Genomic DNA, 26394 nt, shown 5'->3' with positions numbered 1-26394 from the left:
GGGTGCCTGCTGGCTCAGTTGGTAGAGCATGTGCCTTTTGATCCAGGGGTTGTGAGTTCAAGCCCCACATTGGGTATAGAGATTAGGGAAAAAATTGAATTTTAAAAAGTTAGAAATTAATAAATATATGGCTTAGATTGTTACTTTGAAAGGGTAAGATTTTCTGTAACAACAGTTTCCAAGTTATCTGTTATATGGGTGGAAGTACAGAGATGTTGAACTAAATGAAGTCTGCATTGAACGAGACCATCAAATATTACTGTAGTGAGATAACAGTGTTCGTTATTAATACAGTTTGGGGGCATATTCTCTCAACATTTGACTTGGAAAATCATTTTAGAGCTGGCTTCTGATGAAATATTTTTCCCTTCCAGGTTTTTTCTCAAAGTTTCAGAACTATTTGATAAAACCAGAGTAAGTACTATCAGTTAACCTTTGGGAGTCTAAATCATTGCATACAGTACTGTTTAACCTGTTATGATTGTGTTTAACTTTGTTGAGAAAGATGAGTTCTACTTCAGAAGGATGAAGAAACAGACTTAGATTTGAAAATAGTAAGTTGTTTTTCAGGAAACTCATTTTTTTTTGTTGCTGTTGTTATGGCCTTTTGGTATTTGTAAAAGTTCATATTCTTGATCAGAGAACATGTTCATTATAGAGACTAGGTTTACTTTTATGAAGAATGGTCTTTTTCTGGGGCTTTGTATGCTAGAAGAAAGTTTTAGATTTATTATGGTTTTACCAAGATTGCATTGCTTTTGATCCCCCTTGACACACTGGTTTAAAAGCAAGTTATATCTGTGTCCTTGGGTGACTCAACTGAGCGTCCAACTTCAGCTTAGGTCATAATCTTAGGGTTCATGAGTTTGAGCCCCACAATGGGCTGGCTTCTTTCAGCACAGAGCCCGCTTAGGATCCTCTGTCCCCATCTCCCTCTGCCCCTCCCCTGCTCACGCTCTCTCTCTCTTAAAAATAAATATTTAAAAAAAAAAAGTGAGTTTAACAATATGAGGCAAATACACAACTGCAAAAAAGGTTAAATAGCAATAATGCTTTAATACTGATGTAGTCTTGATTTTCAGGGATTAGTCTTAGATACAATAATATTAAAACACTTTGATGAAGTTCAGAGAAGAGTGAAATGTTTATTATGTGTTTAATGGCACTTACCTGAGATTGGAAGTGCTAGTCCATTGTAGAAATCTGATTTCAACGTGACTTTGTCAATTGAGTAATAGATAGTGAAGATAAGTAAAAGAAAAGGAGTTATTTTCTTACAAAGGAAACCATCATTAAATACATAAATGTTGTTGTAGTGAAGGGTCCCGAAAGCCCATTATTTCACTTTTGGTATTTGTACACATGAGCATTTTCCAGGAAGATACAGTTGTTTCCTGTGTGTCTACATCAAAAGAATAGGGAACTATCACAGAATAGCTTTATGAGTTAGTATTTTTGCAGAAGTAAATGTCAAGATGAGATTAAACATGCAAGAGATTCATTGGGAAGAACAAAGAGGGAGGAGCAGGATAGACATGAAGAGACTTCAGACCATAGTGCAGGTCTACACCTGGGAAAGGAGAGGGACTTGGTAGGAGGAGTTTCAGACTATAGCACAGTCTTAAGAAAGTTTTGTCCAGATCAAAAGGGAGTCCTCAGCCAAAGTTGCTCATTAGAGGCAGTACGGCATCAGCAAGACTGGGCTAGTGCTACGGCTCCTGTGCTCTGTCATTGGGTGCAGCTGAGGCAAGGAGGGAAGGATGTATCATAACCTTGGGATGAATATTGTTCTGATCTAGAGAGATTGCAGCTGGGACTCTGAACAAACTATGCTCCTTGCAGCAAGCAATTTCTCATGAAGGAGATCTAGATGGCACGTTGCCATAGGCACCACAGTCTTCATTTCTTTTGGTGTCTTGGTGTTGTTCTGGTTATTATTGCTGTGACACAAACCATCCTAAAATCAATAGCTTAAAACGACAGCCATTTTATTATGCTAATGAATTATTTGGGTCAAGAATTCACAAAAGGCAGAACAGAGGTGGCTTGCCTTTACTCCGTGATGTCTGGGGCCTCAACAGGGAACATATGAAGGCTGTGGGCTAGAATCCTCTGAAGGCTCTTTCACTCAGGTGTCTGGGGGTGATACTGGCTACCAACCGAGACTTTAGCCGGGGCTATTGGCTGTAACATTTGCGTGTTGCTTTTCCATGGAGCTGCTTAGGCTTCCTCACAGTATGGTGGCTTGAAAGCAAGCATCCTGAAAAATGGGAAGTGAAAATTGCTAGTTTCATTAAGGCCTTGAAACTGGCACAGCATCACTTTTGTATTGATCAAGCAATGTTAGGGCCCAGAATCAAGGGAAGGGAATACATACATACATACCCCTACTCCTTCCTGGTGGAAGGAGAGAGGAGCCATATTTAAAAGCACCCAACTTCCATCTAACATGTTACCTAGATTTATCTAAATCAGTTTATCTAAATTTATCTAAATCAATTTTGAATATATTTTATGTCTGCATTTATTGTTAGGTTCATAAGTTTATTTCTCTGTAAGGGAATGTATCTTAAGCTTCAAGGTTTTTGCTAACTTTTTACTGAAATATATTTTACATATAGGAAAGAGCATATATGAGAAGTATACAGCTCAGTGAAATTTAACAAATTTAACACACCCATATAATGAACACCCACATCAAGAAATAGAACATTTAGGGGCACCTGGGTGGCTCAGTCGGTTAAGCATCCAACTCTTGATTTTGGTTCAGGTCATGATCTCACGGTTCATGAGTTTGAGCCTCACATCGGGCTCCATGATGACATTGCTAAGCCTGCTTGGGATTCTCTCTACCCCCTCTATTTTGCCCCTCCCCCCTTCTGTACATGCGCACTCGCTGACTCTCTCTCTCTCAAAATAAGTAAACTTTAAAAACAAAAAAAGCATGCCCTGCCCCCCTTCAGCTGCTTTCTGAGTCACCACCTCCTGCAAGGAAAACCACTATCTTAGCTTCTAACAGCAGAGATTAATCTTATTTTCATATTTTATGTAAATGCTTCATGCAGTATGTATTCTTTTATGTCTAGTTCCATTTACTCAGCATTACATACATAAGACTCATCTGTGTTGGGTTTTTTTTTTTTTTTTCCTTTTTCAGAAGAGAGAGAAGTACTTTTCCTTTTTTTTTTCCTTTTCTTTTCAGTTTATTTACTTTGAAAGAGAGAGAGAGCTAGGGAGGAACAGAGAGAGGGAGAGAGAGAATCCCAAGTAGGCTCCACACTACAGCTTGGAGCCCCATGCAGAGCTCAAACTCATGAACCATGAGAAACCTGAGCCAAAATCCAGAGTCGGATGCTTAACTGACTGAGCCACGAAGGCGCCCCTGCATTTTTTGTTTTGGTTTTTTGGTTTGGTTTTAAGTTTATTTACTGAGAGAGAGAGAGAGACAGAGAGAGTACGCGAACAAGTGCACGAGTGGGGGGAGGGGCAGAGAGCGAGGAAGAGAGAAAGAATCCCAAGCAGGCTCCATGCTACCAGCACAGTGCCCGGCTGGGGGCTCAGTCTCACAAACCATGAGATCATGATCTGAGCCAAAATGAAGAATCAAACACTTAGCCGACTGAACCACCCAGGAGCCCTGATTCATCCATGTTGTTGCATGTAGGTATAGTTCCTTCATTCCTTCATTCATTGCTATATACCTTTCCTTGGCAAGAATATACCTAAATTTATTCATTTGTCCTACTGTTGGTAGGCATTTGGATTGTTTCTAGTTTGTGGCTCTTTACAAATAGTACTTCTAAGACCATTCTTAGATAGTTTCAGCTGAAAACAAGTAGATACTTGTTCAGTATATATAACCAGGAGGGGAATTAGGGGTCTTACGGTATCCATGTGAAAAGCTTTCATAGATCGTGCCAAACCGTTTCCCAAAGTGATTGTACCAATTTACATTCCCATCAGAATAAATGTGAGCATTGGGGTTGCTACACAGCTTGCAGTACTTGCTGTTGTCTTTTTTTAGTTATTCTGTTGGATGTGTAGGGTTTTTATTTTTAATTTTTTTAATGTTTTTATTTATTTTTGAAGGAGAGAGAGAGACAGAGGATGAGCGGGGGAGGAGCAGAGAGAGAGGGAGACACAGAATTCAAAGTAGGCTCCATACTGAGCTGTCAGCACAGAGCTGGACGTGGGGCTCGAACTCACAAACTGAGATCATGACCTGAGCCAAAGTTGGATGCTTAACTGACTGAGCACCCAGGTGCCCTGGATGTGTAGGGTTTTTAAATTTTAACTTTATTTCAACAGGAATTTCAGACCCACAGAAACATTGTGAGAATAGTACAAGGAATTCCTATACACGGGTCACCCAGATTTCCTAAATGTTAACATTTTCTACATTGCTTAAAGTGCTTTTTCCCCAAAATGTACATTTCATTCTGTTTCTGCCCTTTGTGCACATCTGTCTTTTTTTAAAAGATAAGAATTAGGGGCACCTGGGTGGCTCAGTCAGTAAAACCTCCAACTCCTGATTTCAGCACAGGTCATGATCTCATGGTTCGTGGGATTGAGTCCTTTGTTGGGCTCTGCGCTGAGTGCAGAGTCTGCTTGAGGTTCCCTCCCTCTCTCTCATTCTCAAAATAAATAAATAAACATTTTTTTAAAAAGATAAGAATTTTAATATAGTCAATACAGTTATCAATGATTTCCCTTGATGTCACCAAATTCTTGCTATATACATGTTCCCAGTTGCCTCGAATGGCTTTTTACAGTGGAGTTCATCTGACTTAGATTCCAACAAGGTCCCTATATTATATTTGGTTGACATAATACATCTTTATCCTCTGTCTCTCCAGACTGAAGAGTTGCATCTTTTTAGTCTGACATGGCTGTTTCCCGTTTTATCCCAACTCAAACTAACCACATCTGTTTATTAGTCTGTGGTGTCTTCAGGCACATTTTGGTAATGTTTTGACTGTATTTTCTGGTTGTTCTCAGTAGGAAGATTGGTTTGTTACCTAGTCTACCATCGTCAGCCTTTAACACTTTAAAATCATGTGTACATATCATTGAAAGGAAGTAACAAGAGAAAATGTAAGTGCTGAAAGATGGTACTGAAACACAGTCTAGCTGGGAACTTGAATCAGATACCGCGTCCTTCCAAAAACTCACTAATTTCATTTGATCTCCTTCTTTTTTCTGTTTATTTCTTGTCATAATCATGAAGAAAAGTAATAGGCTAGTAGAAAGGAGAGGGTGGGAAACTTAGGTTAAATAGGAGTGGATACTATAGATATTTATAACTTTAATTTTTTTACAGTAATTGAGAAAGAAAATGTGGGGTGTAGACTATGTGCTAATTAAATGCCTGTTTTTTTCCCCTTTTTCAGAAAATAGAAGCACGAGTGTCTGCTGATGAGGACCTCAAACTTTCTGACCTTTTAAAATATTACTTAAGGGAATCTCAAGCTGCTAAGGTAACTTACTGTTCACTGTTTTTTAAAAAGGACTGTTTTATTAAAAGCCATCTCTTTAGAAGTTAGATTTAAGGTTATTAAAAATTATTAATCTGTTGATTTTAAATTATATTCTCAAGTGTGAATTTTTTTCTCCTTTTATAAATTGTAGGTCAGGGAACCCCACATAAATGTTTCCTCTATTGGGGTGCCTGACTGGCTCAGTTGGTAGAGCATGCAACTCTAAATGTTGGGGTCATGACTTCATGCCCCATGTTGGGCCTAGTGCTTATTTAAAAGAATAAAAACTTGGGGCACTTGGGTGGCTTAGTCAGTTATGCATCCGGCTTTGGCTCAGGTCATGATCTTGTGGTTCATGAGTTCGAGCCCCACATTAGGCTCTGCGCTGACAGCTTGGAGCCTGGAACCTGCCTCGGATTCTGTGTCTCCCTTTCTCTCTGTCCTTCCCCAGCTTGTGCACGCATGTGCTCTCTCACTCTGTCTCTCAAAAAGTAAACATTTTTTTAAAAATTATTAAAAATAATAATAAAATTAAAAAATAACTAAAAATAATGTTTCCTCTATAAGCTTCTTATACAGTATAGATTAGGATTTTTTTTTTTTAATGAATTTGGTATAGTCATTCAGGTAAAATGCCTACAAAACAAAAAGTAAACCCCGTAGCTAAAGGAGTCCTAATTTGGTCTATATATATCTTTTGGGGATAAATAAGCTCTAAAATCAGAATGTGTTTTATTTTAAGGCGACTCATATTTCCTTTTTTTTTGAGAGTGAAGAGGGGGAGTAGGGGCAGAGAGAGAGGAAGACTGAGAATCCCAGCAGGCTCTGCACTGTCAGTGCAGAGACCAACTTGGGGCTCGAACGCACCAACCGCAAGATCATGACCTCAGCCAAAATCAAGAGTCGAGGGGCGCCTGGGTGGCGCAGTCGGTTAAGCGTCCGACTTCAGCCAGGTCACGATCTCGCGGTCCGTGAGTTCGAGCCCCGCGTCAGGCTCTGGGCTGATGGCTCAGAGCCTGGAGCCTGTTTCCGATTCTGTGTCTCCCTCTCTCTCTGCCCCTCCCCCGTTCATGCTCTGTCTCTCTCTCTCCCAAAAATAAATAAATGTTGAAAAAAAAAAATTAAAAAAAAAAAAAAAAAAATCAAGAGTCTATTACTCAACCAACTGAGCCACCCAGGGAACCCAAATTTCCTTTGGAAGTCTATGTATGTGCAAGACTAAAACTCTTACTATCCAAAAAATGTTTAACAGAAACAACTGAAAAAAGCACTGAAAACTTAGTGGCTCAGATATTCCAAATTTTGTGTTAATTTATGAATCGGTATGTATTGTACAGAAAATTCCCATGTGTTCAGTGGTGATTTGAACACCACATTTTCATTCCTTATCAAATTATAAATAGGCCTTGGGGCACCTGCCTGGCTTAGTTTATAGCACATGTGACTCTTGATCTCAGGGTCTCGAGTTCAAGCCCCACATTGGGTGTAGAGATTACTTAAAACACAAAATCATTAGTGGTGCCTGGGTGGCTCAGTTGAATAAGTGTCTGACTCTTGTATTTGGCTCAGGTCATGAACCCACGGTTCATGAGCTCAAGCCCCACATCAGTCTCCACGATGATAGTGTGGAGCCTACTTGGGATTTTCTCTCTCCTCCTCTGTATCTGCCCCACCCACTCTTGTTTTCTCTCCCAAAACAAATAAACTTAAAAAAAAAAAATTAATAAATAAGGGGCACCTGGGTGGCTTATTCGGTTAGGTGTCCAACTTTGGCTCAGGTTATGGTCTCATGGTTTGTGGATTCGAGCCCCGCATCGGGCTCTGAGCTGACGGCTCAGAGCATGGAGCCTACTTCAGATTCTGTCTCCCTTTCTCTCTGCCCTCCTCCGCTTCTGCTCTGTCTCTGTCTCTCTCAAAAGTGAATAAACCTAGGGGCGCCTGGGTGGCGCAGTCGGTTAAGCGTCCGACTTCAGCCAGGTCACGATCTCGCGGTCCGTGAGTTCGAGCCCCGCGTCAGGCTCTGGGGCTGATGGCTCAGAGCCTGGAGCCTGTTTCCGATTCTGTGTCTCCCTCTCTCTCTGCCCCTCCCCCGTTCATGCTCTGTCTCTCTCTGTCCCAAAAATAAATAAAAACGTTGAAAAAAAAAATTTAAAAAAAAAAAAAAAAAAAAAAAAGTGAATAAACCTTTTTTAAAAATTGTTTTCAATAATTAATTAAATCTTTGTAAAATAAAATCACAGCGTGATACCACTTCACACCACCAGGTGGCTTTAATCAAAAAGATAGGCGTTGCCAAGGATGTGGAGAAATGGGGACACTCATACAGCGTCTGCAGAAATGTAAAATGGCGCAGCCACTTTGGAAAACGGTCTGGCAGTTTCTCAAAAGGTTGAACACAGAATTACCGAGTGACCCAGCAATTCCACCCCTAAGTAATGAGATAGAAAGAGAAAGGAAGACATGTTCACACACAGACTTATACACAAATGTTCATAACAGCATCATTCATAATAGGCAGAGTGTGGAAACAAACAAATGTCTCTCCACTGGTGAACGGACACATGCATGTGGTGTGTCTGTCCTTACGGCGAAACATTATTTAGCAGTCAAGAGGAATGAAGTACTGATTCAGTTATAACATGAATGAACTCGAAACTTTATGCTGTGTGAAGAAAGCCAGACAGAAAAGGCCACATATTCCGTGATTCCATTTTTTTTTTCATGGCACGGCCAGAATAGGCAAATCTATAGAGACAGAAAGCAGATCAGCGGTTGTCTAGGGTTGGGGGGTGGCAAGGAGGAAATGAAGAATGACTGCTGATGGATTTTTGATCGACAAAAATGCTCCAAAATTGATGGTGGCGATGGTTATACAACTCTGCCAGCACACTAAAAACCCGTGAATTGTGCACTTGGAACGAGGTGTCTGTGTGTGAATTACATCTCCATAAAGCTGTTATAAAGACCACTTGGAGGGTGACTGGCATGTGATCTTCATGGCGTAAGCGTTAGCTCTGATGATGACGGGGGCAGTGGGGTGGTGGTGGTTGCCCGTAACTGTTCGAAACACGCAGCGTGCCTTACTGTGAAGCATTCTGTTGTATAGGATCTCCTCTATCGAAGATCTAGGTCACTAGTGGATTATGAAAATGCTAACAAAGCACTGGATAAAGCAAGAGCGAAAAATAAAGATGTTCTTCAGGCTGAGACATCCCAACAATTATGTTGTCAGAAATTTGAAAAAATATCTGAATCTGCAAAACAAGGTACTGTTATATTAACCTTTAATTATACGGTATACCTTCAACTATTATGTGAAGTAAATAGTTAATCCTAATTTCTTTTGTTCACAGAACTTATAGATTTTAAGACGAGAAGAGTTGCCGCATTCAGAAAAAATTTAGTGGAACTGGCAGAGTTAGAACTGAAGCATGCAAAGGTTAGTGTCATAGTCAAGGTTTAATAGTTTACGTGACTTACAATTTAGAAATGAGTCAGTCTTGGGACACCTGGGTCCTCACGATTGGTGAGTTTCAAGTCCCACGTTAGGCTGTGCGGCCCCCCTTCAGATCCTCTGTCCCCGCTCTGTGCCCTTCCCCCCCCAAAAGTAAAAAATAAACATTAAAAAGAAAAGGGAGGGAGGGAGGGAGGGAGGGAGGGAGGGAGAGAGAGAGAGAGAGAGAGAGAGAGAGAGAGAGAAAGAAAGAAAGAAAGAAAGAGAAAGAAAGAAATGAATGAATGAATGAATGAATGATGGGGTGCCTGGCCAGCTCATTCGGTGGAGCATGTGACCCTTGATCTCCTGGATGTGAGTTTGAGCCCCACGTTGGGTGTTGGGTGTAGAGATTACTTAAAAAAAAAAAGAAAGAGAGGAAGGCAGGGAGGAAGGAAGGAGTCAGTTATGGAATTGATAATAATCCTTTAATGACAGTTTCTTTCTGGAGGGATATTGGAAGAGCCATTCCTGGATTAGAATGAATTATAATTGGAATGCTAATTTTTGAAGATCATTTTAGTACTTCAAAATAATTTAATGTTAGTGAATAAATATCCTTCGCCCAGCGTTTTTCATAGTGTTTGTTTCCTCCAGATTCAGCCCTTTCTTGTAGTTAAGATAAAGCTTGGCCCAAGCCTTCTAATAAGGTTAGAACTAGAGAATCTTAGAATTGCGAGCGAACTTGAAGATCATCTAATTCAAGCAAGAATAACACGTACAATTTCTCTAAGCGGTCAGCTCTGCAAGACCCTAGTACCTAATATGGAAACCAGTATCATTTGTGACTGCTTAAAAAAGATAAATCTATCTTTGATAAAAACTTCTTTAAAAATTTAATATTTGCTGGCTTCAATCAGAAGGACTGAAAGTAAAAATATATTCAAAATTCCCCAAATTAGAAGTATTAAAGAAATTTAAATAAACTTGTTAGTGTTTGGTTTTTTGTTTTTTTTTTTAATATATTTCTAGTATTTACGCTTTGAAAGTCATTAAAAAGCTTGAAACTCTACTAAGACGTTCGGGACACTCCATAACGCACAGAAATCTGCTTCTGTGTCACTTTGACAAATTGGTCAGAGTTTTGTCACGTGAAATAAGAAAGATAAATTTGACGGATGCCTGGGTGGCTCTGTCGTTTGAGGGTCCGACTCTTGGTTTCGGTCAGGTCATGGTCTCACAGTTTGTCAGCTGGAGGAGCCCTGCGTCCAACTCTTCGTGGAGTCTGCTTGGGGTTCTCTCTCTCCCTGCCCCTCCCCGCTCGTGCGCTCGCTCACTCGCGCGCTCTCTCTATCTCTCTCTCTCTCTCTCTCTCAAACTCTCAAAATAAATGGGTTGGCTTTAAAAAAAGAAAGAAAAATGAATTTAATTTCTCCCACAGAAACATTTGGATATATTACCCTCAACTATTTGAATATATTCTCTCCTACAAGCTAGACATCTTTGAGCTAAATATATTTTATCCCATACATTTCGATAAGCTTTTTATATTATTACACTAGGTCATTGCTGTTTTCAAATATTGCATGCAGGGGCCCCTTGGTGGCTCAGTTGGGTAGGCCTCTGTCTTTGGCTCAGGTCACGATCTCACGATCTCACGATCTCACAGTTGGTGAGTTCGACCCCGACGTCGGGCTCTGTGCTGACAGCTCAGAGCCTGGAATTGCTTCGGATTCTGTGTCTCCCTCTTTTCTCTCTCTGCCCCTCCCCTGCTCATGCTCTGTCTCTCTCCGTCTCTATGTCTGTCTCTCTCTTTCTCAAAAAAAAATAAATAAGTAAATAAACATTAAAATTTTTTTTCAATATTGCACCCAGAAATGGAAACACCTTTCCACACGTGGACTTATTATTGTACACGTTTCTCCTCACGGCAGTTTTAAATTTTTTTTTTTTTTTTAACGTTTTATTTATTTTTGAGACAGGGAGAGACAGAGCATGAACAGGGGAGGGTCAGAGAGAGGGACACACAGAATCTGAAACAGGCTCCAGGCTCTGAGCTGTCAGCACGGAGCCTGATGCGGGGCTCGAACTCACGGACTGCAAGATCATGACCTGAGCCGAAGTCGGACGCCTAACCGACTGAGCCACCCAGGCGCCCCTTCACGGCAGTTTTAGAGGCATAAGGGTTTTTTGTGTTTTTTTTCTTTTTTTTCTTTTTCTTTTTGCTTTTCGTATAAGGGTTTGTTTTTTTTGTTTGTTTGTTTTTTGGTTCTTTTGTGTTTTGTTTTGTTTTGTTAGCGCCATCTTACACCAGCTTGATTTGGCTTATAATCACACATCTTCTCCTCATTCTCCTCCTCCTTCTTGGTCTGTTTTCGAGCCTCCAACCTACAGTTGTGTGTTTAATTCTTTGTAGGAATAGTTTTCATTTTTGTGGTAAAAAACACATAAATGTACCATCTTACCCACTTTTAAAGTGTACGGTTCAGCCTTGTTAAGTATATTCACATTGTCGTGCAACAGGTCTCTAGAACTTTTTCATGTACTGAGCATTTAATTTTTAAAATGAAGTTGCAGGCCACAGTTATGTCTGTCAAATTGTAGCTTGCTAGTTTTAGCCCAGCGTGAGATCTTTTGGAAACTTCGATTTGATCATATAGTAGTTGACTAGGAGAGTGGTGATTACTCCCAAGTGATGGACATTTGTAGTTTGTATGAACTTCCCTTTTATGTCGTCATCTAAGTTTTACTTTAAAAGATTGATCGGGACCAAAGGAGTCAACATTGGTTCATCTAACCGGATAGGTGCACGGTACCCAAAAAGGCTGAATTTTTAGTTCCCTTCCTTTCTTTCTATACTGATTGATATTAAGTTATCAATGAGTATTCTTTGGTGATGGCTATTTGGGTAGCTAGGAATTCACCTATTTGTACTATCATCAACCGTTTCCATTTTATCTGTGATGGATACAAGATGTATCCAATTCCTCATTACAATGAAGCTATATGTTGAGGATTTCCTGGTCTAATCACCCTCTCAAAAGAAAATATTTCGATAAGGTTGGCACGATTTATTGTTACTGCACCCGTGTTGGTTTCTAATGTTCACTATGTTTGTTCTTTGTAAGGAGGTTACAAAATCTCTTCAGGATTTTGTTAATAGGTTTAAGGAAGCATTAGCAGATTACAGCCTGTCTGTTTTTGTGTAGCCTGTGAGCCAAGAATGGCGTTAGTTTTTTGAGAGGGAGAGAGAGATAGAGCACGAGCAGGGAAGGGGGGGGGGGGGGAGAGAGAGAGAGAGAGAGAGAGAGAGAGAGAGAGAGAGAGAGAGAAACACCAAGCAGGCTCCTCACTGTCAGCGTGAAGCCGGATGCAGGGCTTGAACTCCCTAACCGCCAGACCATGACCTGAGCCGAAACCCAAGAGTCAGACACCTACCCGAAAGAGCCACCCAGGTGTCCCGGAGAGAGAGTATGTTAAGCAGGCTCCACGCCCGGTGCAGAATCCCAGGCGGGGCTGATCTCACGACCAACCGTGAGATCATGACCTGAGCCGAAATCGAGAGTCGGACGACGCTTGACCGACTGAGCCACCCAGGTGCCCCTCAGTGGTTCTTTGAAAAAAGGCCAAAGAATAGTATTTCGTGACACGTGATAATTACGTGAAATTTAGATTTCATCTGTAAGTGAAGTTTTACTGGAATACAGCCAAGCTCTTTCTTTTGGGCCCTGTCTGTGGTTGCTTTCATACTACTACAGCAAAACAGAGACCACATGTCTCTCAAAGTCTAAAACGTTTACTACGTGTTTAAGCCCTTTACAGAAAGTGTGCTGACCCTTACTATGTAGATGATTGTCAGCCTCTGGTTTCCAGATTTCTGTGCTTTTCAGGTCCTTTGTGAAATGTGTTCTCTGATGGGTCTTCTGCTCCAGTGGCTCTCTCAACTAGAGGCAGTTTTGCCTCCCGGGAGACATTTAGCAATTTCTGGAGACATGTCTGGTAGTCACATCGGAGGATGGGTGGGTTTACGACCGGTATGTAGGGCGCAGAGGGCAGGAATGCTGCTAAACTTTTGACAGGGCACAGGAGAGCCCCCATTAGAAAGGATTCGACAGCCCCAAATACGTCAAGTGTGCCGAGACTGAGGGACACTGAGACTGGATGGCTCAGTCGGTGGAGCGTGCAACTCGTGTTCTCAGGGTTGTAGGTCCGAGCCCCACGTCGGGTGTAGAGATGACTTTAAAAATAAAATCGTTCAGGGGCGCCTAGGTGGCTCAGTCAGTCAAGCATCCGCCTCTTGACCTACCTAAGAAAATGATAATAAATTTTAAAAATAATGATAAAATAAAATCTTCTTTTTTTTTTATAATTTTTTTTTTCCAACGTTTATTTATTTTTGGGACAGAGAGAGACAGAGCATGAACCGGGGGAGGGGCAGAGAGAGAGGGAGACACAGAATCGGAAACAGGCTCCAGGCTCTGAGCCATCAGCCCAGAGCCCGACGCGGGGCTCGAACTCACGGACCGCGAGATCGTGACCTGGCTGAAGTCGGACGCTTAACCGACTGCGCCACCCAGGCGCCCCGTGATAAAATAAAATCTTCTTTTAAATGGGGGGTAGGGTGGGTGGTGCCTGGCTGGCTCGGTCGGAAGAGCGTGTGACTCTCGATCTGATCTCGGAGTCGCCAGTTCAAGCCCCACGTTGGGTGTAGAGAGATTACTTTAACAAACAAAACTTGGGGCGCCTGGGTGGCTCAGTCAGTGAAGCGTCTGACTCTTGGTTTCCGTTCATGTCATGATCTCACGGGTTTGTGAGTTCGAGCCCCGTGTCCAGCTCTGCACTGATAACCGTGGAGCGTACTTGGGATTCTCTTCTCTCTCTCTCTCTCTCTCTCTCTCTCTCTCTCTCTCTCTCTCTCTCTCAAAAATAAAATAAAATAAACATTTAAAAAAATAATAAATAAAGCTTAAAAAAAAAAAAAAAAAACCGCCGAGGTTGAGAAACCCTGCCCTCTCGTCTGAGGTTTCTTGATGATTTTGCAAATCTGAACAAAGTCCCATTTTGGTCCCAGAATCCATATAAGTTATTCCAAAGAGATTAGACATTGGTTAAATTTGCATCCAGATGGTTTAAAACTACTTTGGATTTCACTCATTATAACCGGGATATGTCTTGCCATGTAATGGAACCTGGTTATAACAGAAAATTAGGTCATTTGGTCACTTTTGTGTCCTTGAAGATAGTCTCAGATACGTTATTAATGAAGCATAGAATGTATGATAAAGGCAGTGGAAAAAAAAAAAAAGGTGATGCTACTGCTGCCTATGAGGGCGAGGAGTCCTCGTGCCTGGTGGGTAAGTGTGGACCAGGGCACACCCTTCTGGAGGGCGTTGGCAGTGTGTCAAGTGCAGGATGTGTATCCTTGGACTTCGTCCCACTGGAGGGATATACCTTTAAGAAGATCATGTCAGAAATACAGACAGGCTCAGAATCCATCGTTCTACTGGCACAACATGGACAGTTACTGGGGCACTTGAAATTCTTAAATGTTTATGTTCCCCCAATTTCAGGCGCTCAGTAAAGTTGCAAGAAAAGTACAAAGAATCCCTGGATAGTTGTCACTAGAGTCCTCAAATGTGCATATTGTCATGTTCGCTCTGTCCTCCCCTCCCCCTCTTCCTCCCTCCCTCTTTACTTTTCCTCTTTACACAGTACACACACACCCCACACCCCTACCCTTATACACACCTGCTTTTGTCTTAAACCATTTAGGTTGCAGCTAGGAAGCCTCTTGGCTCTTAAACACTTCAGTGTCGATTTCCTAACACCAAATAATTCTCTTGAGTACTTGGAGCAATTACAAAGATCAGGAAATTACTATGGATACAGTGCTATTATCTAATCCACAGACTTTTATGCCACCAGTTGTCTAACAATGAATAATGTCTTTAGTGGCAAAAGGATACTCAAGATAATACATGACATTTGGCGCACAGGTCTTTTTATTTATTTTTTAAGTGTATGTATTTATTTTGAGAGAGCGAGCGAGAGAGAGCGCGAGCGCACGTGGGAGGAGGGGAGAGGCAGAGCGAGAGAGCGAGAGAGCGAGAGAGAGAGAGAGAGAGAGAGAGAAAGGGAGAGAAAGGGGGAGAATCCCAAGGCAGGCTCCGGCGCTGTCAGCGCAGAGCCCGGGGCGCAGGGTGGGGTGGGGGAGGGCTCCAACTCACGAAACCGAGACGGTGAGATTGTGACCTGAGCAGAAACCGAGAGTCGGACACTTAACCGACAGAGCCACCCAGGCGTGACTTTTCGTTTTTCTTGGGATGAGCTCTACACCCGCTGTAGGGCTTGAATTCACGACCCCCAGGATCGAGAGAGTCGAGAGTCGCGCGCTCTACCAACTGGGCCAGCCAGGTGCCCTCCCCGCCCCGCACCCCCCTGCACGTGTCGTTTTAGACTTCCTGAACCCGGAAAGTTCCTGAGTCTTTGTATTTCATAACATTGGACACTGAAAAGCACAGGTCTATAAAATGTCCCTCGCTTTGGGTTCGTCTAGTTATTGAGTTTAGATTCCCCACCTGTGGCGGGAATCGCCCAGAAGTGGTGCTCGGACCTTCTCGTTGTTGCATCCTTTCAGGAGGTACGTGCTGTTGATGGGTTGCCTCGCTGGCAATGTCTGACTTTGATCATTTGGTTCAAGTGATGATGTCTGCAGGTTTCTCAGTGGCCAAGTTACTATTTTACACTTTGAAATGAAGAAGTATTCTGCGGGGAGATACTTGGGACTGTGTAAATACCCCATCGCTTACCCAGCACTGTCCCACAGAATTTTGTGTGGTGATGGAAGTGTCCTGTCATCAGCACTGTCTGGTACGGTAGCCACTAAGTAGCCACACGTGGCCGTCAAACGCCTACACTTGAAATGTGGGTGGTGCAACTGAGAAACTGAGTTTTTATTTAACTACTGTTAACAGAAATTTAAATTTTCCATCGCCGCACGTACCTAATGGCTACGGTATTGGCATTTCAGCCTTATGCTCAAAGCCACCGTTCATGACTTTTGCCTCCGTCGATTATTGCGGTGGCTGCCAGACGGTCACTTTTCTAATCCCATCGTTTTAGTTGGCTTTCTACTTACTGGAAGGAAGAGGTTTTCCTTTACCCCATGTATTTATCGGTGTAATCCATATATGCTTACATTTGTCCGGACACGTGTCTAAATTTGGATGCCAGCGCCCATGTTTTACAAATGGGTACGTAGGCCTGTCTGAATGTTACAGAATGCCGTTGTACGGGAACTTACGGCTATGTGTGTAAAAACTGGTATCACTCACTACTTTAGTCCTGAAAGCGTACGTTATAATTTAATATGCCTCTACCCTAATACACAGATTTTAACGGCTAGAGGAGGAAAGGGATAAGAACCGGCCTTGCAAAACGTCCGGTAGTTTGACTTGGACACACAGGGCATGTTTCATCCCTCATTAGAATCATGCCGAGTGATTCAACACCATAATACTGATCTAGACGGAAATGCCCTGAAGAAATCTGGTGTGTGGAAAACCTTGTACGTGAAACAAAGGATACGGTTTTATGTCTTTAAACCCGTACGTGTGTGGATAGTGAGTAGCTGTTTCCGGAGTTCTGTTGTCTTAATAAAGGTGGCGTTAGTTCCGGGATTCCCAGCGCTGTTATATTTTCACTGCAACTCTTCCAGGCTGTCTGCACTTCATGATTTATTTTCCCTTCCTTTTTAGGGTAACCTACAGTTGCTGCAGAACTGCTTGGCAGTGTTAAATGGAGACACATAAGCCACACTCCGCCTTTGGTTAAAAAGGGCTGCCTTCCTTCAGATTTTATTTTTGTTTTCTTAATGAGATTAGGCATTTACTGCTCACTGGAAACAAAAGAAACAGCTGACCAAGTGCATCTACTCTCCTTTTTTTCTGAGAAGCGATGGAGCGGTGCCGTCCACGGGTTTTGCGGGTCCGTCCGTCCGTGTGGTGGAACGCTGCCCTCCTGCAGCTCCCCGTGTGCTCCCTGGGACGGTTGTCCATCACCGTGCGCTCCTCCTCTTCCGAAGCCCAGCGTTCAGTCCTTTTTTAAGTAGCCTCTGTAACTGTCTTTATTTTCTGAATAGCGTTCCTTATGGCTGCCAATCTTATTTCCCTTTAAGTAATTTCTGATGTTTAACCCTTTCAAAGATGCATTGTTCAGACAAGATAAAGGTTGCCATTACCTTTTGTTTTCTTTTGGTGTTTTTGTTATGTTTTGTTTTGTTTTTTTAAAAACATTGTATGCCACCTTAGTTCATCCATGTATCCTGGTAAAAGCATCTTAATCAGACTTATTTTTAATTAATGAACATTTCTTAGAAGTTTTGGGACAGACTTTATGTAATCTTTATAAGTATGATTTCTGATGAAAAGCGACTGCATTAGTATGTTTGCCTTAAACTTGTAGACTAAACCGACTATTGTCAAATAAACCGTGGTAACAGTGATAGTTTTTAACTCTGTGGTCATTGTATCACTCTAAAATTTGGAGTAGCTATAATCAATCTACTCCTTCGTTATGCTTTACAGTGCAGGCCTTCTGTCTTTTTTCTCTGAAAATGGCATGTTGAACCAGGTTCACCAATCCCCTTACGAAAGAATGAACTGCTTCTGTGTGTGCTCTCAGCCTTTCCTAGAAGATGGAATTGGGCAGAGGCAGGTTCGAAACAGCTGTTTCTAAAATACAGGAGGCAGACAGAATGGTCCGTCTGTGATGGTTTCCTGAATTCCATCCCTAGCCGGGCCAGTTAACCCTGCGACACGCCATCGAGCCACTTGATAGTTCTACTAGTGTACGGATTGGTATGGAGAGAGAAAGAGTGCTGTAAGGAACAGCCCTCGTGGGGGGAGGGGGGGGGCGTGGGGGGGGGGGGGAATTGGAATATTTGGAATGGAAGGCTCCAAAAAGGATACTAGTTACAATACAAATATGATTGGCCTTTTTAATGTGAATTATCGCCACGTCATTTCTAATTTAAAATTCGATTGTGTGGTTTGGTTTTTTTCACTAACTTTTCTTCCAGTTGGAAACCACAGGTATTTGGGTTGGTCACCTTGTAGGTGGGTTCCTCGTTTACATTCCCCCCCCCCCCCCCCCCCCGGTCTAGGTCTTCTGAGTAGTCACCACGATCCCAGCCTTGCTCTCCAGCATGTTCTCTTGCCTTACTGGTGTGCTGGTTCACGTTTCTCTCTTTCACTGGCGTTGTTCCCTGGTTATTCCCTGATGTCGTTTGTACTACCCCCCCCCCCCCCCCCCCCCCCCCGTTTGCCTGAGAAATCTGTGTGTTTGGTCCTCCTGTCTGTCCACCTTTCACTGGTGAGAAGACGCCCACGCGATGCTCACCAGTGGATGAACGGGACAGAGAGCCCTGGCTTCGGGACTCCGGTGCAGTCCCTTCGCCGGCTGCCCTTGTGGACTAGGCAGGTTTGGTTCGCTTGACCTCTGTCTGCCTCAGTTTCTCTACTACAAAGGACATACTGACCTACCTACCTCACAGGGGTGTTGTGAGGATTAATAAACATTGGTACAGTGCTTTGAAAACGTGAAGGTGCTGTGTAAATGCTAAGAAACAGCAAGTACGGGGCAAAAGGCAGTAATACAGTGTCGCACCTATCCATCCGCTAATCTGCTTGTTTGTACCAAGGGGGCCTTATTCCGGGCAAGGGTAAGGAGTGGTAGGTACATCCCTTGGTCCCTGGTTTACATGGTTACGGTGTCTGTTGGGGTGGGGGTAGAGTGGAAGCAGCAAGTTACATATTAGTGTGGGGCAGGGTGCTTAACAAAAACACACATAAATGAGTTGACCGCACTATCCAAGGAAGGACCTTGTCACAAAACACACAAAGAAGGTGAAGAATGTAGGTTACTCCCTCAAGGGCATACTTTAGGAAAGATGCTACTTTGTACCTCCAGAACAATGGAAGTATTCCACAGCTCAGCTGCTGGTTCCCCGTAAAACAAAACCAAACCAAAAACTGGTTCCAATACTCTCTCGTGGTGTGGCACTTACGAAACATTTAGGGACCATCTTGTGCCTGGGGGACACAAAGGAGAAAGAGGAAGACGCCCAGTAACAGAGACAAAGCCCTAGACTGGGTAGTAGTACAGGGTTTCTCCCACAGAGTGTCTTTACTGCACGCTCTGAGAGGAAGAGAGTGACGCGAGCAGTAGGAATGAACGACCCAGGAGGAATGAAGGTGGCGGGGTTGGTGGCAGTGAAGGTGGAGGATGGTAAAGAAAGGAAATTCCAAAAGAAAGTGGGGGTCCCCGGGCCGCTAAGGCCCGTGAGGCTTAAAGACTGGGCGAGTTTCTCCTCTGCCCCTAGTTTGGGAAAGCGCCTACAACACAGATTCCGTGGTGAACTGCTACAGAAGTTGAGCTCAAACAAACCTTTTTGAAGTGAGGCACTACGCACAAGTTAACAGAGCAGGGTGGTGGATTTCAAGGAGACACTGCTGGGGGGGGGGGGGGGAAACGAGGTGTCGCAGGACTTACAAAGAAAAGAAAACGACCACGAAGCGAAGATGTACTTCTGCGCCGTCTCCTGGCCCCCGCAAACTCTCACGTGCTCGCCTATCACCACGTTCTCAGGCGACCGGAAAGATCTTCTCCGTGCTGCCGCAGTAGGCGGGCTATGGTTGGCGAAAAACGAGGTAAAGAAAAACAAAACAAAACCAAGCAAAAACCGAGAAGCGCGCTTCTACTTTTCTGCGGGACGCGCTAGTACGAGAACTACAACGCAATGGCAACAGCAGCACCGTGACCGTACCGCGGGGGCGAAGCAGAAACGTACCACCTCACAGCGTAGCTAAGTCCAAGCTCTTCCATTCAGACTACAAGAAGCCAGGGGAAAGCGCGAACGCAGTCCCCCACTACCACAAATTATGCAGTCGAGTTTCCCACATTTGGGGAAATCGCAGGGGTCAGCACATCCGGAGTGCAATGGATAAGCCTCGCCCTGGGAAAACCACCTTCGTGATCATGGTATCTCCCCTGCCAGGTAAGTATGAGTTGCTCGCCCCGCCTCGACCCGCACCCTCGCGCTCGCCACGCTTCTTACACACGGTCACTTGCCCCACGCGGCCTCCGCGCCCCGGATGCCCGCAGCCCCCCCTCAGCTCCAACCTCTCCCGTCCGCACAACAACCTCGGGCGCCTTTGCCTAGCCCCCACGCGGGACGTGCGCGCCCAGGCTGTCCGGGACCGGCAGCCTCTGCGCGCTTATTCATCTACATACGCCACGCCTTGTCGCGCGCTTCCCCGCGTCGCGGCTCCAGCTCTGGGACAAACGGATGTGCTAGTGTCCCGGCAGACCGCCGGTGCCTGGAGCGAAGGATGGGGGGAGGGCGGCGAGGAGTCGGGACCCGGAGGGGAGACCCGACAAGACGGGGTCCCGCGGCGTCCAGAAACTGCAGGCCCCACCCAGGCGGTGGGTTAAGTCTCCCCTTCCTTGCAACGAAAATTACATGCAATAGGCAACAGAGAATCAACTCAACCTTAAATACTAAGAGTTTTGTCACCAATTTAACACGAAATTGTCTTAATCCTCAGTATGACCTTTCGGATTACGTAGTAACCTAATCTTGCGACAACGAAAGGAAAATTTGAACAGAGGGCGTCAGTCAGGACAAGGCGTCCATTCTCAAGAGTAGATGTGTGGGCTGGGGAGGGGCGTCGAATGGTCTCCGAAAATCAAATGAACGGAAATATCACGTTTTCATCCTGTGGGCTTCGGCTGCCTCTTTCAGCCTGCCCGGATTTGTCTTTTCCTCTTCTGTACAAGAAGATTCTTTCCGGAGATCGAGTGGAGGTAAAGGTAAATATCCTCTTCAGATAGGAGCAAAATGATTGAAGTGTTGTGTGTTCCTGGGTGATCGGGTCCCTGGAGCAAAGCAAGGCAAGAGACAGGACTAGAGATTATTGGGTCAGCAAAGACTTCTCTGAGGTTCTAGCAGCATCAAGATCCGAGTTAACGTGTGTTGTACATCCTTTTACTTTACTTTTCTTTTCTTTTGTTTTTTAATTTATTTTGAGAGAGAGCGGGAGGACGGGCGAGAGCAGGGGAGAGGGAGAATCCCAAGCAGGCTCCGTGCTGTCAGCGGGGAGCCCCACGCGCACCGAACCCCCTCTCCGCCCCCTCCCCGCCCCCAACCGTGAGATCATGACCAAGGCTCGTTCCCTTAAGGGACTGAGCACCCAGGTGGCCCACGTTTTGGATTGTTAGTTGTCTCAGGAAGTTTCCTTTCTTAGGGTGTACTACTCCTGCAAACAAACAAATGGTTCTCTTCCCTAACCCCAGGAAAATTATCAAAACCAAGAAATGAACATTGATACAATCTTACTACTCTACAGACGTTATTCCCTTTTCCATCAATTGTCCCAATAATGTCCTTTAGAGCAAAGGAAAATTCGAAATCATGTGTTGCATTCAGTTGGCATGTCTCTTTATCTGAACTAGTTCCCAGGTAGTTCTTTGCATCTCATGATGCAGGCCTTTTTGAAGACTACGGGCCAGTCATTTTGGAGACCGTCCTTCAGTTTTTGAGTTGTCCTGGCTTCCCTCGCAAGTACATTCAGGAATGCATTTTTGACACGAAGGCTACGTAAATGATACCGTGTCTGCTATGGGTTGGTTTGTGTCCCTCCAAAAAAATGTGTTGAAGTCCTGAGTCCTGGTACCTAGGACTGTGACCTTCTTTAGAAATCTGATCTTTGCAGATACAGTCGGGTGAAGGTGAGGTCACTCGAGCGGGCCCTGATCCAATGTGACTGTTTTCCTTACGCGAGGAAGACGGCAACGTGAAGAGACTCGCTGACAGGACACCGTGCGATGGCAGAAGCAGAGAGTGTAGTGATGTAGCCGCAAGCGAGCCAAGGCTTGGCTTGTCACCACCGGAAGCTGGGGAGTGACGAGGGACGATTCCACTCAGAGCCTCAGAGAGAGTATGGCCCTGCTGGCACCTTGCTTTTGGACCTCTAGCTTCCAGAACTGTGGGAGAAGACACTTCTGTTTTTTTAAGCCGCCCACTTGGTGGTGTTTTATTATGACAGACCTGTACAGATGTATACAGGCCTCCTCTGGGCACCACGTTTGGAGGCACGTGAAGGCAGTTTGTTCTATTACCGGTGGGGTTAACATCGACTACTTAGTGAAGGAGGTGTATCGGTTACCCGTCTCTGTGTAACAGATTGCCGTAAAACTTAGCGATTGGAAATAATGACCGTTTCACTTGCTCACAATTCTGTGGATCAGCGATTCTGGCTGGGTTCCGCCGGGCAGTTCTGCCGGTCTCAAGTGGGATCGCTGGAGCCGCGGCGGCCAGCCTGCAGGTCACCTGGGGCCTAGTCGGTCTAGGGGACTTCGGCAGACACGGTTCACGTTCACTCCGGCGATGTCATCCTCCAACGGGCTAACCCAGGCTTCTTCTCATGGTGGCCTCAGGACAGGCAAGTGAGAGCCAGTCTTAATGAGCAAGTGATTTTCAACCTTCTGCTTGCGTCCCATTTACTAATGTCCCATTAGCCAAAGCAAGTCACATAGCGAAGGCCAAAGTCAGCAGGCTGGGGTGTTGCAGAAGCACCTGGGTACTGGGGCCAGCACTGCAACTGTCGGCCACTGGAGGTGTTCATCAAGTTTTCCCTTTGTAATTATCAAGTGATTTGTATGGAGATAATTTGAGGATATGTGAATATCCTGTTTAACACGACAGTTTTTAGCGTCCACTGATGGCTCTTGCGTTACGATCGCCAAATGTCCATTTTCTAATGCCATCATTCATTCTTCAGGTATCAGCTGGCATCGTAAGGTAGGACTTTCCCTCCTTCCCTATGTGCTAACGATACGAACTCATGGTTGTTATTTTGTTCAGTTGTTTGTAACCCAAAACTGTTTTGAAATTTATTTTGATGTTCGAATGTTCTCAGATCGGGCCTATAAAAACCCCTTCAGGGTGCCTACGGTGTCCTTCGGACACGTCCATAACATTTTTGGAGCATTTCCGTGTCTTCTGGCACAAGATGTTCCAGGGCCATTATGTATCTGTCTTGGCTCGTGAAAATTATCTATTTCTCCAAAGAGGCCTGGTTCTTTTTAGTGGGGAGTGGTTTTAGAAAACAAGATCAAGGGGCGCCTGCGTGGCGCAGTCGGTTGGGCGGCCGACTTTGGCTCAGGTCGTGATCTCACGGGTTCGGTTGGTGAGTTCGGCCCGCTTTGGATCCTCAGCCCCCCTCTCTCCGCCCCTCCCCCGCTCACACATTGTCTCAAAAACAAATAAACGTTAAACAAATAAACGTTAAGAGAAGGAGGAGGAGGAGGAGGAGGAGGAGGAGGAGGAGGAGGAGGAGGAGACAGAAAGAAAAGAAAAAAAGAAAAAAGGAAAAGAAAGGAAGCAAGATCAAGGCGGTAGGTATGTCTAATGCTACTGTCTTTGCCTCTAGGCCCCTTCAGTGGATAGAGGTAGAGAATACGTGTATTTCCTAACACCTATCTACAGATGTAGATTAAAAGCAATGAGCCCAGGGACAGCTACGTGGGTGGTTCAGTTGGTTAAGCATCCGTCTCTTGATTTTGGCTCAGGTCATAACCTTGGGGTCATGATATTGAGCCCTGCCTCCGGCTCCCTGCTAGGTGTGGAACCTGCTTAAGATTCTCTCTACCTCTGTCTCTGCCCCTCTCCCCCCTCTCAAAAGAAATTAATAAACGTAAAGAAAATTCTCTCTCCCTCTCTCTATGCCCTCTCCCCCACTCGTTCCTTCTCTCTCTTTAAAAAAAAAAAAAAAAAAAAAAAAAAAATTAAAAAAATAAATAATGAGCCCACACCAGTACCTTAAATTCCAACTCTCAATTTTATGCAAGTGGGTCCTCCTTGCCCTCCACCATTCCATATTTGTTTGTTTGCTTGCTTTAATTTTTTTAACGTTTATTTATTTTTGAGAGAGAGAGAGAGAGAGAGAGAGAGAGAGAGAGAGAGAGACAGACAGACCGATCACAAGCAGGGGAGGGACAGAGAGAGAGAGGGAGACACAGAATAAACAGGCTCCAGGCTCCGAGCTGTCAGCACAGAGCCTGATGAGGGGCTCGAACTCACAAACCGTGAGATCATGACCTGAGCTGAAGTTGAACGCTTAACCAACTAACCGACTAAGCCACCCAGGCACCCCGTGTTTTTGTTTTTGTTTTTAATGTTTATTTATTTATTTTAAATGTTTATTTTTGTGTGTGTGAGAGAGAGAGAGAGAGAGAGAGAGAGCGAGCATGAGCAGGGGAGGGGCAGAGAGAAAGGGAGACACAGAATCAATCCAAAGCAGGCTCCAGGCTCCGAGCTGTCAGCGCAGAGCCCGATGTGGGGCTTGAACCCATGAACCGCGAGATCGTGACCTGAGCGAAAGTCAGGCGCTTAACCGACTGAGCCACCCAGGAGCCCCAAATGTTTATTTATTTTTGAGAGCAAGAGAGACAGAGCATGAGCAGGGGCAGAGAGAGAGAGACAGACAGACAGACAGACAGAATCTGAAGCAGGCTCCAGGCTCTGAGCCATCAGCACAGAGCCCGACGGAGGGCCCAAACTCATGAACGGTGAGATCATGACCTGAGCTGAAATCAAGAGTCGGATGCTCAACAGACTGAGCCACCCAGGCGGACCATCATTCCATATTTGTTTGTAGCTCCTTTCTCCAACAGTAAGAACCTTGACTCCCAACATCCATTTAGTCATTAGCTCAATCCTACAATATACACAACGTTGTTACAGAACTGTTACGACCATACAGCTATGAAATACAAACCTACTATGGGACAGTTCAGTATGTGTTTGCAGTTCTTGTCTTTGGACTTGAAGATGTTTATAGTCGATGTACTGTGCCCAAAAGTCATTTCAGTTGGTTATTTTTTTTTCTTCCAGTGTGGCTACACTATTCATCTCAGATCGCTAGGTTCAGTTATGCTTATGTTCAACGTTAGGGATGTTCCCCCTGTGATTTAAAAATATATGTAAAATATTAATAGAATTCCAGAAGTCAAAATTACAGAGAAAGGTGTACTCAGAAAAGCATCACTCTCTCCTTCCACTCCCCCCCCCCCTTCCCCAGGCAATTTCATCATTTATCTATTTAGAGAGTGCTAGTCGGGGAGAAGGGGAGAGGGGCAGAGGGGGAGAGATAGAACCTTAAGCAAGCTCCACACTCAGTGCCCAGCCCACGACCCTGGGATCCTGACCTGACCTGACCTGAAGTCAAGAGTCAGACACCCAGGTGTCCCTAGTCTTCTGTTTCTTTTGCCAAGACTGTATAATTTTCTTGTTTTCACACTTTTCCTACACAAACGGTAGCATACTACGTATATTTGGGGGCCTTTTTCTCCCCCCCTCCTCCCCCACTTAACACAGTCGATGTGTCATACCTAAAGCGAACCCACAAGTCAAGCAACCCTGTCCTAACCTCCTGGAGGCCACAAGGTCAGCCAAAGAAAAAAGTAAACAAACTAGAAAACCCAAACGAGGGCTCACCAGCCTTTGCAAAGACTGTGATTTCTCAGTGGGGAAAATGTTAGAAAAAAAAACGGTGACAAAATCAAACCCCTCAATCCAACTGCAAACTGCAAACTGCTGTGCAGTGCCTGGCTGGCTCAGTTGGTAGACCATGGGGCTCTGAGTGAAGAGTTCTAGCCCTACATGGGTGTACATACAGATTGATGAGGGAAACAAAGGCAAGAGAAACGTAGCTTAAACTAGATCTCCTTACAGCTTGCAGCCCACTGATAGAGAGCTGAAACATGCAGAGCGTGACCTTCCTCAAGGAGCTCACGGCTGCCGTAGTGCCTTAATGTTTATATTTCGTTAAAAACTAAAAGCAACCTTACCATGACAGCAGCTAGCCCCTCAGGGTCCTGAAAGCCTTGCTTCAAAATTCCTTGGAAACTTACTTTATCTCTATCCCCCCTCCCTCCACAAATTTAAAAATATATCATCAAGTCACTCCTCACAAGCCCAGGGCAGCTCTTTCTGCCTGCCCACCGGGTGCTGTGCTGGTGCTACGTATAATAACAACACCTTTTTGCACTGAAACGTCTGGAGAAACCTTTCTTAGCCATCTGCTCATGAATCCACGTCATAATTAAAAAACAAATAAATAAAATAAATAAGAGAACTACAAACTAATGTTCATTTTAACTGGAAGAATCACAGCCAGGCTCCCCCGGTTCTTCTACTTTCGTCTCCCAAGGGTGGAAAGTTCCTCCGCCCACTCGGGCGACGGGGCGTGGCGTATGTAGATGAGCATGCGCGCATTGGCTGCCGGTCCCGGACAGCCTGGGCGCGCACGTCCCGCGTGGGGGCTAGGCAAAGGCGCCCGAGGTTGTTGTGCGGACGGGAGAGGTTGGAGCTGAGGGGGGGCTGCGGGCATCCGGGGCGCGGAGGCCGCGTGGGGCAAGTGA

General features: G+C 44.6%; 1 protein-coding gene, 2 long non-coding RNA genes and 1 other non-coding gene across 7 annotated transcripts in view; 1 reads left to right on the top strand and 3 right to left on the bottom strand.

Moving 5' to 3' along the window:
- The window catches only part of SNX6 (sorting nexin 6), a 61165-nt gene extending 43752 nt beyond the window's left edge, over positions 1 to 17413 (top strand). Inside the window, exons 10-14 of the mRNA XM_023255655.2 lie at positions 375 to 414; positions 5391 to 5477; positions 8584 to 8743; positions 8831 to 8916; positions 16668 to 17413. Coding sequence (XP_023111423.2) covers positions 375 to 414; positions 5391 to 5477; positions 8584 to 8743; positions 8831 to 8916; positions 16668 to 16721 — 427 coding nt within the window. The 3' untranslated portion in view covers positions 16722 to 17413. The remainder of the gene's footprint in view (positions 1 to 374; positions 415 to 5390; positions 5478 to 8583; positions 8744 to 8830; positions 8917 to 16667) is intronic.
- Positions 1972 to 19958, bottom strand: LOC111560871. 4 transcript variants are annotated; one of them, XR_006599516.1, is made up of 3 exons: positions 19462 to 19958; positions 12746 to 13216; positions 1972 to 2260 (listed from the first exon to the last, which is right to left on the bottom strand). It is a non-coding gene; the product is annotated as an uncharacterized LOC111560871 (long non-coding RNA). The 4 variants fall into 4 exon arrangements; XR_006599514.1 differs by lacking the exon at positions 12746 to 13216; XR_006599515.1 differs by lacking the exon at positions 1972 to 2260 and having other exon boundaries at positions 12550 to 13216.
- LOC111561128 lies at positions 19811 to 19974 on the bottom strand. The gene has a single exon (XR_002743487.2). It is a non-coding gene; the product is annotated as a U1 spliceosomal RNA (small nuclear RNA).
- Positions 19975 to 20470: 496 nt separating this feature from the next.
- The window catches only part of LOC111560870, a 48101-nt gene continuing 42177 nt past the window's right edge, over positions 20471 to 26394 (bottom strand). Inside the window, exons 7-8 of the long non-coding RNA XR_002743050.2 lie at positions 24750 to 24935; positions 20471 to 20847 (exon numbers count right to left, since the gene is read on the bottom strand). This is a non-coding gene — a long non-coding RNA (uncharacterized LOC111560870). The remainder of the gene's footprint in view (positions 20848 to 24749; positions 24936 to 26394) is intronic.

Source organism: Felis catus, chromosome B3 (genome assembly GCF_018350175.1).
Source record: "Felis catus isolate Fca126 chromosome B3, F.catus_Fca126_mat1.0, whole genome shotgun sequence".
Lineage (NCBI taxonomy): Eukaryota > Metazoa > Chordata > Mammalia > Carnivora > Felidae > Felis > Felis catus.
Note: the sequence above shows the minus strand (reverse complement) of the source record. Positions and strands in the feature narration are given on the sequence as shown.